This window comes from Pinus tabuliformis, chromosome 9 (genome assembly GCF_031772625.1).
Source record: "Pinus tabuliformis cultivar Carrire ecotype Pingquan chromosome 9, CPIR1, whole genome shotgun sequence".
Taxonomy (NCBI): domain Eukaryota; kingdom Viridiplantae; phylum Streptophyta; class Pinopsida; order Pinales; family Pinaceae; genus Pinus; species Pinus tabuliformis.
In genome coordinates, this window is record NC_142307.1 from 283,628,148 (window position 1) to 283,643,860 (window position 15,713).

At 37.5% G+C, this 15,713-nt stretch overlaps 1 protein-coding gene across 1 annotated transcript in view; it reads left to right on the plus strand.

Moving 5' to 3' along the window:
- Window positions 1-345: 345 nt before the first annotated feature.
- The window catches only part of BRM (transcription regulatory protein SNF2), a 153,287-nt gene continuing 137,919 nt past the window's right edge, over window positions 346-15,713 (plus strand). Inside the window, exons 1-6 of the mRNA XM_089441065.1 lie at window positions 346-988; window positions 3,727-5,085; window positions 5,278-6,621; window positions 6,733-6,845; window positions 6,967-7,054; window positions 7,291-7,377. Of these exons, the coding sequence (XP_089297191.1) occupies window positions 812-988; window positions 3,727-5,085; window positions 5,278-6,621; window positions 6,733-6,845; window positions 6,967-7,054; window positions 7,291-7,377 (3,168 nt within the window). The 5' untranslated portion in view covers window positions 346-811. The remainder of the gene's footprint in view (window positions 989-3,726; window positions 5,086-5,277; window positions 6,622-6,732; window positions 6,846-6,966; window positions 7,055-7,290; window positions 7,378-15,713) is intronic.

The window sequence follows — 15,713 nt, forward strand, 5'->3', positions numbered from 1 at the left end:
ACCACAATTTTTTTTACCGAATTACCATAAAACCAAAAAACTCCAACAAATCACACTTTAAAACAACAACTACTATTGATATTATCACATTCCCCTCGTTAAATACTAATAATATGTTGCAAACTTTAAACTTTTTCCTTAAATTACTGTATCACCTTATTAAAATTTAACTAAGTACTAATAACTCATTTTATTTCCTTTTTCCTTTTAAACAAAAATATAAACAAATCTGTAAAACTCACATCAAAAGAATAACACTACAACCTTCTTTCCCTCCAAGTGGTATATGACCTCATCCCAACACTCAGCACCTGAACCATAGTTGACCCCCCTCGAAACCCTGGTTATTCAAACTCAAACCCTAACCCTTGAAACCCTAGCTCTATCTCCTCCTCGGAGCCCCCACAACATTTTGTTTCCGAAGTATTTTTTTCCCGCATCGCATCGGATGGCATGTAGCCCCTTTGACTGACCAAATCCACCAGTGTACAAAGGCAGTAGAAATATCGGAGCCCATGTAAAAATTCAGAGGGGAAGAACGCAAAGCAAAGCACGGGTCAATGGCGACGCAGATACCAATCCCCACCACGAACAAATCATAGTACCATCCAGTGGCGCTATTTTTTTTTGGTTTTTCCATCAATTTGGAGTTGAATTCAATCCCAAATTAATTCCACTCCACAGATCTAAGGATTTGACGTTGGGAATGGCGAATAAGAAAGCCGTTAACTCGGCGGAAATACGAAGTTTTTTTCTGCTGCTGCTATAAGTAGCCGTCAATTTTTCAATTACTTTAACACTCCTCTGCTGCATGCAATCGGGATCCCAACAGGGGCTGCAGGGTGGTGTCCAACCCCCCTGCCGCTCCTCCTCTTCTTCTCCTTCCCCTTCTTCTTCTTCCTCCGCAGTTTCGTTGCCCACCAAACGTCCAGGGTTCGAATCCATGCAACAGCAGCAGCAGCAGCAGTCACAAAATAATCTTCGCCAGGTCTGTACTGCTTTTTCATTTTTGGGTACCATTTTTCGGACCCCGATGTATTTAGATACTTTCAAATGTACTTGCGAAATTCCTTTTTGTGGTGACACGTGTTGCCCTTTTGTCTTCTATAACATGGCATTTACTGATAATTTTGACACTTGACCCCCTCGTTTACCCTGAATTTGCTGTAGGTTTCCACTACTCATGCATACTTTGTTCTCGATTAGTTTCTATACATTGAATTAGATCTGGTTCCTTGCTGCTGTCATTTTTGATTTCGTGGATACATTGTAATTGTACTCATCCACTCTCTTCTATTGAATTTGATATGGGTTTTTAGTTCTCTCATTGAAACATAACCGCATGCCTGAATTTCACAGAAAGTCCCCATATCAGCAAATGGGGTCTAGAATTGGTTATATTCACTGAAGTGCGGTATTGGCACAGTGACAACTATACACGCTTACTGGTGCTAGAAGCTTTTGTTTTTTCGAGAAATGCATAAAAAGGATGTTTTGAGCCCAGAATCATTGGGGGCTTTGAGGATCTGCAGGTAATAATGTTCTCAGAGCACGTTTCAATAGGATACCCAGGAATTGGGAAAATAATTTGATAAACTGATATGGAGCATGATTATGTGTCCTTTTTAGTTGGTTGGAGTAGTGCATATTGTCGCATCTGAGCTCTTTCGTCTTGTGCGTTCTTGTAGTAATCTTAGTCATTAAAATGTGGAACAGAGTCCCCAACAAGGGATATGCCGGATTTGCTAGTGATTTTAAGAGGCTTGCCTTTAAGAAGGCACTACAGAGACTATTATCACAAGCAAAGGGGCACCACAAAGAAGACAAGCACCTCAAAGTGATGTTTGCACTGGAGTGAGAGAGGATGCTATAACATCAAACTGGAGACATGCACCCCAAAGTTGGCTTTTGGATTAACATAGTTTTGATTATGTCCTGGGAACATGTTTTGGAAATAGGGAATGAAATTTGACTGGTTGGAGCAGTGCATATTGTTGTAGCTGACTGAGATGACTGCATATCAGTTTTATACCTACATGAAAGCAAATGCTGCCGATATTCCTCTGATGGTCAAAGTGCAGTTTGAGCGATAGTCAAAACTTACTCCTGTGATCAGTTGATCACGTCATTCATTTACTGCGTTCAGTCAAAATTAATCCCTTCGTATTGTGTTGAAATTTTTTATTCGTGAAAGATATGCATATTGAAACTGCAAAAAGGCAACGAATAAGAGATCCTATCAGCAGGCAAGACCAGTGTTGTCTTTAGGAATATGCTTTTGATGTCTTTACCCTTAGGGTTTTGCAGAATCTCAGCTATTTAACATGTTTGTGGACATTTCTGTTATGTATCTTTTTGAAGAGTAGTACCTTTTCGAATTTGTGGATTGGATTTAGAATTTGGTTTTAGAACCATTTGATTTTTGATTATTATTTCTGGACCCTGGGATTTTGATGGAATCATAATATAGGTGGTGGGGGCTATGCAGTTACCTGGTCTCTGTGAGATTAGAATTATTTTAATAAATGGTTATTCAGAAAATGTCGTATGTTGACAAGGTTTTATTCACTATTGAGGATGTAGGTTCTGAATGACCATGCATATCATCTATATGTTGCATATTTGATGGAAGGTATATGCAAAGTACCATTTAGTTGGTGAGAAAACACATGTTTTAGACCGAACTCTGGGGCATTGGTTGTCCGCAGGATTTTATGGCTTCAATTATATTGACAATGTGCAACTGAAGAATTGATTTGGAATTGACGCTGGCTTCTGGCTTTTGACAGGAGTCTTAGTGCTCTTTCCTACATTATTATCATGTGTGATATTGGGAAAATTCTTGGAGTATGACAGTTAAAAAATGGGATTTGAGGGTGCAATAAAATTACTAAATCAACACTTTGAATTTTAAAACGTGGTTTGTGATGTTTTATACAAAGGCAAATGAGACTCAAACAGATGCTTACTGATGAATAGTTAATCATAAGACCTTCAGCTTGTCTTTCCAGTTTTTGTTCACAGCAAACCCTTTGATTGATCTTTTGTATTTTAGGAATTGGTGATTTTTTTGTAGATTTGATCCTGTGAAACTTACAGAAAATTGTGTTCTAATGTAGGGACAAAACCAGTAAAACTGCAGGTGAAATATCTAAAGAATATCATAAATCAACCAATTTCCCCAAGAACAATATATTGGAGTTCTCGGAGCCACATTCAATTAATTAATTGGAATGGTCTTTCATAAATCTCAGTTTAACTCAATGCACCCTTACATATATTATCTTCCAAAACAATTCATCGCATTCTTTTAATGAGGAATCTAATCCATCCATGTCAATTTTTTACCAGCTTATCCATAAGTAATTATTGCTAAATTTGGTGATATTATCTTCATGCATAGACTGTAGCTCTGATGATAGTTAGCAAGCCTTCTCGTCTAATAACCATATGCTTCTGCATCATATTCTATCCGTCTTTTTTATTGGAGCATGAAACTAAATTGTGGGATATATTATTAATTTTATTATTTATTTGAGCAAGAAATAGAAGTCACTGCAATTGGTATTTATACCTAGCAGGGCTTGTTCAGTTTCATTTTTATCTGTGGCTTCCTGGATGCCTTTTATATGTGGTGGTTTGAGCTTTTGATATAGGTGAAAAAAATACCTTCATAATATCTATGATTGTGTACAAATTTATTGTTTCATAACATTTCTCTTGCAGTCTCTACAGCAGCAGCTTCTACGGAAATCTCAAGGAGATGAAGCTCTCCTGGCCTATCAAGCAGGTGGCCTTCAAGGTATTATGGGGGGTAGTAGTATCTGTGGGCCATCTGGCTCAATTCAATTGCCCCAGCAACCTAGAAATTTCATGGATATAGCTCAACAGCCACAGGTTGCTTCTCAAGTTCAAGATGAAGGGCAGGGCAAAGCTCAAAATCAGATGCATGCTCAAGCCTCCTATCTGCAGTACGCTCTTCAGGCTGCCCAGCATAAGGCTCGTGCTAATATTCAATCTCAGCAGCAGGGTAAAGGAGGTTTGATTGGTCCGTCTGTAGTAGACCCAGATCAACTTAATACTTTGAAGCTTCAAGAACTTATGAGGATGCAGGCAGCAAGCCAGGCACAAGCATCTATGTTTAAGAAGTCACCTGGTCAGCTTGTACAGATGGAGAAGCATATGGAGCAAGGACAGACTAGCAATGACTTGAGAAGTGAAATGAAGTCCCAGCAGGCACAGATGGCTCAGTTATCAGGTAACATGGGAAGACCAGGGCAAGGGCTGCAAAACCAACATCCAATGCAAAATCTTGCAAACAGCCAGTATGCTAATATTGCTCACATACAAGCTCTTCAGGCTTGGGCCTTGGATAAGAATATAGATATTTCATCTCCTGCAAATGCACATCTTATTCCTCAACTTTTGCTCCAGTTTCAAGCTCGTTTAGTGGCAATGCAGAAAGCTAATGATGGTAATCATGCTGCACATCAGACTCATATGTTGCCAGCAAAAGCACATATTGCTTCTTCATCATCAGTCCAGGATTATGCGGGACCCAGCAATGGAAATGTTGTACATGGAAACTCTGTCCCCAAAGGGCATGTTGTTCAAGGGGGTTTGTATCCAAAACCAAGGCCAGCAGTTACAACTGGAACAGTACCAGCAACTGGATATCCAGCAATGAGTAATCCTACTTCTGTTCAGACACAACACCCCATTGCCCAAGGTGGAGATTATCAGATTGATCGGGCAGATAGGCATCAGAATTCTTCTGCGTGTACGATGGCTTCTATGCATGGGATTTCCTCCTCAGCTACTGCTGTAACTCAGATGGGAGATGCTTCAGTTGGAAAGAACATGCAGGTTTCTCCAGAGTCATTACAGATGCAATTCTACAGGCAGCAGCTTCAATCAAACAGATCTTCCTTACACCCAGCAGGTTCAAATGAAGTATCAACATCAAACCCTATTGCAAATCAACAAGTTAATCATTCAGGACCAGTGCAACATCAACAGTATGGCTTTACAAGGCAGCAATTGCATGTTCTTAAAGCTCAAATAATGGCCTTTAGACGACTAAAGGTAAGAACTTGGTCAAGCATGCAATCCCTTTGAGACTCGCGGTACGTGCAAGTTCGACTTTTTTTGTTTTTATCTCCGCATATTTACAATAATCTGCTCAGGCTGGAATGATTAAGGAAAACAACTTTGTAGAAAATCTTTAATTTTCTTATAATATACACCTGCAATTCTTGACTTATATATTTTTTGCAGCGTGGTGAAGGCTCACTTCCTCCGGATGTTATTCGGGCAATTATTCCACCTCCTCTTTTTTCTCAGCAAGGTCAAGTTGGTCCGGAGGCCACTTCTAATGAGAAGGCTTTTGGTCAACAAGCTGTAGATCAACCAAGGGCAGTAGAGAGCAATGACAGAGTACAACAGTTTGTGCCTCCAAATAAAGGGCAAATTGTGGTTAAAGAGGAAAGAGATGTGAAAGAGTCCCCTATGGTTGAAGAGAGGAAACCGGTGCCCAATACATTTCCAGGGATACCAGTTGCTGCAAAGGAAGGTTCACCAACGGTGGTTTCTGCAAAGGAAGAAAAAATCAATAAAGCTGTAGTGAAAATTGAACAAGAAGCTGAACAAGTCACGCAGGCTAAAGTTTCTGCAACAAATGGTTTGACTGCAGAAAGCAATAAGGTTGTTCCTTCAAAATCTCCTCCAGATACTTCTGCCCAGGTCAAGAAGCATCCTCTAGGAAATCCTGGACAACCTTCTAAGGACATGAACATTATAAGGAAGTATCATGGTCCTCTTTTTGACTTTCCTCCATATGGAAAGAAGTCAAATTCTATTTTGTCAAATACGTTGCATGCTGGCAACAGTGCAACTTCATTATCTATAGGATATGATGTTAAAGATTTGTTATTTGAGGAGGGAATGGATGTTCTCAACAAGAAAAGGACTGAGAGTCTGAAAAAGATAGAGCGATTGCTGGCAGTAAAACTAGATAGGAAACGAATCAGACCTGATCTTGTATTAAAGCTACAAATAGAAGAGCGGAAGCTGCGTCTTCTAGATCTCCAGGCTAGAGTAAGAGATGAAGTTGATCAACAGCAGCAGGAAATAATGGCGATGTCTGATAGGCCATATCGTAAATTTGTTCGCCTCTGTGAACGCCAACGGGCAGATCTAGCAAGACAAGTTCAACTTTCCCAAAAGGCAATAAAAGAGAAACAATTGAAAGCCGTGTTTCAATGGCGCAAAAGGTTACTCGAAGCACATTGGGCAATTCGTGATGCCAGAACTGCTCGCAACAGAGGAGTTGCTAAATATCATGAGAAGATGTTAAAGGAGTTTTCTAAAAGGAAAGATGAAGATCGGAATAAGAGAATGGATGCCTTGAAAAATAATGATGTTGACAGGTATCGTCAAATGTTGTTAGAACAGCAAAATCAGATTCCTGGTGATGCTCAAGAACGTTATCTGGTTCTCTCTTCTTTCTTGTCACAAACAGAAGAGTATTTGCACAAACTTGGAGGAAAAATTACAGCTGTAAAGAACAATCAAGAGGTTGAAGAAGCAGAAATTACTGCAGCTGCAGCGGCAAGAGCACAGGCATGTGGAATTTTCCTAGGTGCAAAAATGTTGTGCTTTTACTTTTCTATTATTTGACAAGGAAAACATTGTTCTTTCAGTGTTTACGATATACATTATATGTTTCTACAGGGTCTATCAGAAGAGGAGGCTGCAGCAGCAGCAGCTTGTGCAGCACAGGAGGTTGTGACAAGAAATAAGTTCTCAGAAATGAGTGCTTCTAGGAACAATATGTCAGTAAACAAGTGAGTATATGCCACTTCTGTAATGGAAAATTTTAGGTGAAGGGTTATTTGTAAGTTTCTGCAATTTTTTGCAATGCTTATGAAAATTGGAAGAGTTATATATTTGTTTTGTTACATCTAGGTACTATAACTTGGCACATGCTGTAAATGAGAAGATCATTAGACAACCATCCATGCTGCGGGCCGGAACTTTGAGAGATTATCAGCTTGTAGGTTCTTCTTTTTTGAGATTACTTACATCGAATCCCATAAACCATTACTATAACGTGTCATTATATTTGTTAGGTCATTCTGATGGATAAAATCATCTGATTCCCACTTGATTTTAAGTGCAGATTGAATTTCAGTACTCGCTTAAATGCTTTTTATTGTATTTATTCTTTTGCATCATTCACAAACTCTTGATTGTTTTGCAGTTTGTAATTTAAGTTGATTGTAATTGCAGGTTGGGTTGCAATGGATGCTTTCCTTGTATAACAATAAATTAAATGGAATTCTTGCAGATGAAATGGGACTTGGGAAGACTGTACAGGTAAATGCAATTTTGTTAATTTGGTATACCTTTGGGATCATCAATCACATATCGATCTTGTGTTTCCCTTGGATAGATATCTCTTCCAATGTACATTTATTGTTATTAGCAATTTATCATCAGGGATCTGAAATTTTAATTATTGACAATGCTGGGAAAATATGGGAAATTATTGTGAAACTTAAAAAAAAAACAATTTTTTTTTTAATAGTTTCTTAAAAAAATTTATTTTCTTATATTTTTAGTTCAAATTTTTTTAACTTCCAAAGCAACATTGTTAAGTTTAGGTATGTTCCATGCTTAGAACAATTTATTTCAATTTTCACAGTTAGCTCAATATCTTTTCCAGATTAGCAATCACATCAGTATTAAAGTAAACTGCAGATAGAACATAAACATAAATCGCAGAAGACAAGCCAAGACAAGAGGACACAAGATGTGGCGCTAGCCAGGACAAACCCCAATGTGGGGAAACCCTTGATCAATTCTTCGTATATGTTCTTCAATAGTTCATCAGAGAGAGAGAGAGATAGTACATTTACAACAAAAGTCAACACTTTTTACATTTACAACAGAAGTCAACACTTTGACTTATCTAGATAAGAGCATAGATCATCTCTAAGAAGATGATACATGAGATCAGTTGAAGACATGCTGCTTCAACTGATTTTCCAATGTGACTCCTTCACCTATCATCGTGCTTGCCATCATGCTGCACCATGCTGCACCCATCATCACAATGCTGGACCTCATGACTGCTGCACTGCTGTCCCATGTGCCATGGTTGAACCATGTTGTCCATGCTTGCTGTCCCATTGTGCCACTGCTGCACAATGACATGGCAGTCCCATCATTGTTCTGTCTCATCATGCTGCACTATGCTGCACCCAAATGCATGCTGCAATACCTCATCATCCTGTTGCTGCAATACCTTCTTGCTGCTGTCATATGTTCTTGTTGCTGCCATATGTTCTTCATTACCATGCTGTACTATTGGCAATTGCTACTCCATACTGCACCATGTTGCCTTCATCATGCTGTCACTCCTTTTATCACAGTGTTGCACTTTGTTACCAAGCACACAACATGTTGCAGTACACTTCTTTATGATGTCTGTCATGCTGTAGCAGCGTTCCACATCATGCTGCTCCAACACTGTCAAATCTTATCATTTGCTGCATAGTTCACTGTTAAGAGGATCTCTATATGCTGCACTGGAAGTCATCCTAATACTAGGTGGACAGCCTTCATGTTAAGACAGTCCTACGTATCCTCACAAAGCAATATCAAACTTGCTGCTCAAACTTTCATATGGTTGTAGCCTTCGATTCTTCAACAGACTTCCAAACAGCCTTTGAAGGACTGCCGCATACCTTAATAGAACCCCTCCCTAGCTGCGTTGCTGCCTTAGGGCATATGACAGCCCTTTGCTGCCCTACGCAAGCCTAGCTGTGTTGCTATGGTCTGCGGCCTAGCACAACAACATTTGGTCCCCAGAACATGTCACAATTATCATGTGTTTAGCCCTCAAACTCGGCCTAATAGCTAGCTAAGATGACTGCGATTTAGGTCTGCGTTAGAAGTCTCTTTTGCTGTGATGATACCCGCGGCCCAGGCACATTTTTCATTAGCTGTAACCCTTCCTTAGATCTGCGGCTAGGGCACATTTAAGGCCTCCTCATGACAACGGATTAGGGCATCCTTTAGGCAGTGTATTAGGGTAGATTAGGGCAGCGTATAGGAGCAGGTTTAGGCTGTGAAGGAGCCTCTTTATTGCGGCCAGATCTCCTCTCTTGGACTGCAGTTAGACCACCTCTTGCGTCTAGGGCATCATCCTCTAGGAATGCGTTTTTCCCTTAGAGATTCTTCTTTCTACTAAAATCCAAAACAAGTGGAGAAGAAGAAATCTCAAGAGAGTTGTGTGTACAAATGACTTGCAAGGCACTTGTATTTATTCCAAAACGTGGAGCACAAGTGGGGGTAGTTTAGTTGTTGGCTGACCTTGACGAATTGTCCCATAACACAAATAAATTCATATCTCCATGAATACTTATCGGAATCGGATGATCTTTAGATCAATCCTACACCTCTCGATGAGAGGAGTCCAAGAAAAATATCAACTGGCATAAATAAGATGACCCACATGGAGTTTTGCCCTAGCTGCCAATTTTAACAAACATCAACATCAAACAAACACATTACTTAATAATTATGAAAATCAAATTGATATATAGGATGTGAAGTGGTACATCAAATATCGATATTGAAATACGATATTTGTCCTGAGTCATAAGATGATACAAAATCATATCATAACAAAAACAAATGTATCTTATAAGACAAATTTTTTGGCAATGAAAACAACAAATTTCCGCTTATTTGCTTGATGGAAAATGGTCACAACATCCTTAGTAATGTTATCAATATTGGACCAAAAGATTGGTTGACCAAAAAGATATTCAAATTTCAAAAATAACATATAATTCATGTGCATTCATATGAAGTCAAACTATTAGCTTAATCCCATAGGTTAATTACAGGAAGAATAAGGAGCCATCATAATAAAATAGAATAATAATTAATTGTAGGGGTAAGAATCACACATGGTATTTCACATGGTATTTGGAGTAGGGAATTATTATAAAATGGGAGAAGGAGATTGGAGGGGGAGATGGAAGAATTATTGGGAGCTTGTTAAGGAGCTCTGGGAGCTGCCATGTAAAAAAGGGGAAACCTTGATATTTACTAGCTTCGATATTCAGAGACATACCCTAGTTTTAGATCGTTAGTTTCGGAGTTGAAAGATACTCCCTAACCAACTCTTAAATTGCAAGTTGATCTCGTGGTCTCGAAAGCTTGTTCAAAAGAACAAGTTCCTATTTTTCTTGAGGCTAAGTTGATCACATTGTTAGGATTGAATCTATCATGTTGAAGGAGCTAGGATCGTTGATTTAAAGAGGTTGAATTCATCACATTCTCTGGTGCCAGGTTCATCTTATTCGCCGGGGTTTCATTGGATAATTTATGTATTGAGAGGTCGAATTGAGTGCTGTGCATAGAGGTCAATTAGGAGCAAGTCGAACTATGTCATTTAGGGGGGTTGATCTGTTAAATATTTGAGGCAGATTTGAGTTCGCGTTGATTAATGGGTTGTCTTGGTCACAAGGTCAAACCATCAATTTAAGAAGAGCCGGTTTGTATTGTAGGACTTGCTTGAGTGAAGGGTACATTTTTACTAGGGTCATGACAAAGGAGTTCAACAATCAATGCGATCAACATCAAAGTACAAAGAGGGTTTGGTGCTCTTCTTTAAATGTTAATTCCATACCCTCAAACATCATGTAATCCAACAAAAGTGTTGCAATCTCGCCAATCCTGAAATTGAAAAAGATATTTTGTTTGCTAAATTTTGAATGGGATCTAAAACTCCACTCTCTCCTTATGAACTCTAGTGAGGTTTGGAACCACTCTCAAACATATTGAAACAATTCATTCGTTTACTTTAAGAATATAATATTACCATTAACCACAAGGATGTGTTTCTCACGGGATGAATCATAAGAATAAAAAACAACAAATTTCCCTTTGTTTTCTTGATGGAAAATAATCACAGTGTTCTCAGAGTTCAATACCCTAACTTATTTTCAAAAATGATGTAAACAACTAAGAAATTGATTATAAAGTGATAATGATAGAGAGAAAGATAATTTCCAAATTATTGCAATAATTTTCTAAATTATCGTGACAAATTGAAATTATTGCGATAGTTTCAAAAGGCCAAATTATCGTGATATATTATGGAGATATTATTGTGATAATTTTGATAATATCATGATAAGAGTAATGATGGTCTCTTCCATGTAAAATCGATTCGTAATAATTTCAGTGAGGCAAAACTTAAGGTTTATAAGATAATCACTTTTCAATGGCATTGTATGCTAGGAATCACAAACCTTATCGAGTGGAACCATAGGTTGTAAGATTTCTAGTGAAGACAAGAACTTGGAAGTTTGTTGAATTTTGGATAGTATGGAAATAGGAGATTGATTTCATGCCAAAAATGTTGAGATGCCGTTATTGTTGTAGAAAATTCTGATGTCCTATAGCCCCTCCTCGTTTCAATTTGTTTTACATACAAGTTTAATGCCCAACCAAATAGTTCATTGCATATTTAAACATGAATGCAAATTCAAAAGAAACATTGCTAGCCTACCTCTACTTTCATTTTCTCCTTCAGCTGATAATAAAATTTTAGCAAGCAAACAATTTCAAACCCTGGAAAAACTCCAACAGGGAAAACTAGTTTGAGGGAGTATTTATTTTGCTTTTCTTAGTGAATTAATTATAGCATTAAATACATTTCAAGGGTACTTATCTCTCCTTTGAAAATTGTGCCATTGTCCTTGAAGTTTGTGCACAACCCAACAATCATTGCTTTGGAATGTGTGCCACTGACAAACTTTCCTTGTTTATAAAATCATGTCACAAACCCAAGAATTAATTCCTTGAATTTCGTGCCACCTTTAACTGACTCAAACCTTGATTTCAATGCTATTAGACTTTACCAATTCCTTGAATTGCATGCTAGATAAACCTTTCTTTGGTGTGAATTTCAAGCCTCAAGCCCAAATTTATATCCTCAAAAGGCAGTCTTGTCAAACCACATTAAATGTGGCCAAAACCTCCTTGAAAACCATGTTGATACTCTATCCATAGTCCCTCAAAAATCACGTTGAGGATTACTGTAGCTTCTTGGGTTTTGTGCTAGCAATCTCTGCCTTGGGACACGAGCTGTTGTATGGTCTCTCTCTTGCTGTACGGTCTCTGCTTCCGTAGTAGATTTCTCTCCTTGAGCAAACAATGGCTCTCACAACCTTCCTTCTCCTTTTCTTCTCTTCTACTCTTCTCCAACACTTGCACATGAAGAATGAATGAGCTCACTTGCCTTTTTCCTCCTTTTTAGTCTCTTAAATGATGGGAAACCCTATCCCTTAGATCAAGGGTTGAGATTAGATATCTACCCTCCTTGATCAACGATGGAGATCTAATCTCCCATTAGCCCCCTCTTTATGTCTTTCCCTTCATTAATGAGCCACCCTAGTCACTTTAATGTGTTTTTGTACCTTGTACCTTTTTCTCATAAAGTCACTTTAAAAGCATAAAGTAACTTTAATGTTATAAAGCACTATGTATTTTTGTACGTCATAAAGTGATTAATAAGTCACATGACTTTAATAACTCATAAAGTCACACTAAAAAAGGTGTCTCGTGTTTTTCTAGGCCAAAGGAAAAATGCACCAGGAGACACCTCCTTTGTACCTTATTTCCTAACAACTATTTTGTGGAATACTTCCATGCATTTTAGTTATAAATGGAGGCTAGTTTATGCTTGTTTGCATGCTACTTTTGATTGAATATGAAGTTCTTTATGGAGGATAATTTTGTGCGCTCAATTATAGTCATTGCGTATAAAGAACTTATTCAAAAAAGCTTGAATTTTGTCAAACTACTTTGGCTGATTTTTTGGCCATGCCATAATTTATTTTGAATTTCGAAAATAAATGTTAAAAGATTGTTTTTTTGTTGTACTTACAAAAGTATAAACGAACTATGTGCATTACATATATACATGCATGCATGCATACATATATGTATGTACACACACACAAACGCGTGTGTGTATAGCTTCAAAGGTTAGCTCAAATGGTGTAGAGCCAAATGTGGGATTTCTCTACTAAAGTTGGTTAGGTCACTTGCTCAACTCCATTGATCCCCTCGATGTTAGGTTTTCTTTAATTAGGGTCGATGGTTTATCTCGTTTACCATCCATGGATCACGAGCTATGTCACATGGTTCGAGTTCGAATTCGAGTTCGACAACGATTAAGTTCGATTCGAATTCGAATTTTCCGATCAGGTTCGAATGAGGTTCGACTATACATATTTTTCAATATATATATATATGACCTCGGTCTAATGGAGCAAGAATAACCTTGTATAATGGATGTTGCAAAGATTGAAGGATTAGACATTCTCGGCACATCTGTTTTAGCATACAAATCTACCTAGACATATCAAAATTGCACAGCTAGTGATTTCGACATGCGTGTGAGGATCTCAGCTGAATGGAGTAGCAAAGATCTAGGACAAAGGCACAATGTCAATGGATCTCGCATAGCAGTCTTGGCATCAACGCCTCGGTGATACTCTTGTAGAAGTCTAGACTCTAGACAAAGAACAACAGTGATAGAACCTCTCTCTCGGCCTAATAAGGTTGATGTTAGATGTTGTCTCAATCACACACACACATATATATATATATATATATACTACAATTGTGGCACAATAACAAAGCCGCATAAATGATCATTCTCGGAGGATACAATCCCTGCATAACAAAGAGCCACAATAACCATTACAGTCTCGTTATAAATGAGACAGTAAGGACCTCAGTATAGTGAGGAATAGTATCTCATCTCGGTGGATCTATTTCTTAACAGTCAATGTATATATATATATGTAATGGAAAGATCTTCGGATCCCTCACTATCTTTACATGATCTCACTGTCTCGGTGTAAGAAAGATCACAATGATCCTGCAGTCATGGAATACACTCTCGCATGATCACAGTCAACATGATGGTCTAGAGTACAGTGATGAAGGTAGGATAAAACAGCTATCATGGCCGTCATAATGAAGTTCTCAGTGCATCATTAAAAAAATCGAACCTTAAAAAATTCATTAAAATTCGCCTTCAGGTTCGTTTAGGTTCGTTCAGGTTCGTTTAGGTTCGAGTTCGTTCAGGTTCGACTTGAGGTTCGAATTTCAGGTTCGGCGAACCTGAACGAATTTCAAATTTTTTTTTCAGGTTCGCCGAATTTCGAACCTGAACCTTCAGGTTCGTCGAACCCTGTGACATAGATCACGAGGAAGTACTTGGAGGGTTTTCCATGGGATAAAAATGTATATATTCAACCTTGTTATAATTTGGAGTCCTTTGAAGTTGTATCTGGAATTTGTTTGGATATATGAAGTTATAATAAAATTTACTTATTTTTCATTGTCAAACTTATGGGAAAATTTATCATATTGTTTTTCATTGGTGAACTTTTTGTGTTGGGAATTTAAGATGGTGAACATACAAATCCATTCAGATAGCCAATCAAGGAAGATTGGGAATTTGCATAGAATTTTTTTCCCAAGAGAATTCCTACTCAATTAATCCATTACCGATGTATATTTTTCAATGTACATGAGGTCCTTTTATATAGCTCTAATTGACCATAACAATATTACCAATTTGAGTATTCAATTCAACCCCTTCCATAACTATCTCCCATAACTTGCCTAATTGTCTTCTTTTACCTTCCTCTTGCTAAATCGTCTCTAACAAGTTTTGGCTCTTGTTGCACTTCATTTGGAGATCGTATTTTACTTGCATTAGATCTTCAACATAATATTCTTCATATTTTCATTATATTTTGTTTGGTGTTCAATGGTTCTTGCAAAAAATTTCAATAGAGTTTGTTTAATGGTGGAATGGCTAGTTGCAACATAGAGGCAAATTAGGAATTTACATTGAAAAAATGCTTCAAGAAATCCTACTCAATCAATCCATTACTTATGTGTATTTTTCAATGTACACGAGGTCCTTTTTATATAGCTCTAATTGACCATAACAATATTACCAATTTGAGTATTCAATTCATCCCTTTCCATAACTATCTCCCATAACTTGCCTAGTTGACTTCTTCTTTTGCCTTTCTCTTGAGAAATCATCTCTATCAAGTTGTGGCTCTTGTTGCACTTCATTTGGAGATTGTCTTTTACTTGCATTAGATCTTCAACATAATATTCTCCATATTTTCATGATATTTTATTTGGTGTTCAATGGTTCTTGCAAACAATTTCAATATAGTTTGTTTAATGTTGGAATGGCTAGTTGTGACATAGAGGCAAATTGCAATATTGACTAGACTAAAAGTCATGACAATGACGACTTAATTATTTCAACCAAACTTGCATGAATGCATTTTATGATTGATAGACTCTGAAAGCCCATCTTGTTGCTTCTAAGGCAAAATGCTCCCCTCTTGATGTATTTTTACATCCCATAGCTTGAATATGGAAAATTTTGTTAAATTGTAGAGAACACAAGAGACAAGTTAGAGAATTAGAATGAATAATAAAGATGTATATTTTCAATGTATCATTGATTACATTTGGTGTCATATATATTTAGGAGATTCGTTTATTGTCACTAGGAAATGGTGACCTAATTTATAACTACATATGTAACGAATGTTTTTTCTTTTATTTTTTATTAATTTAAGATT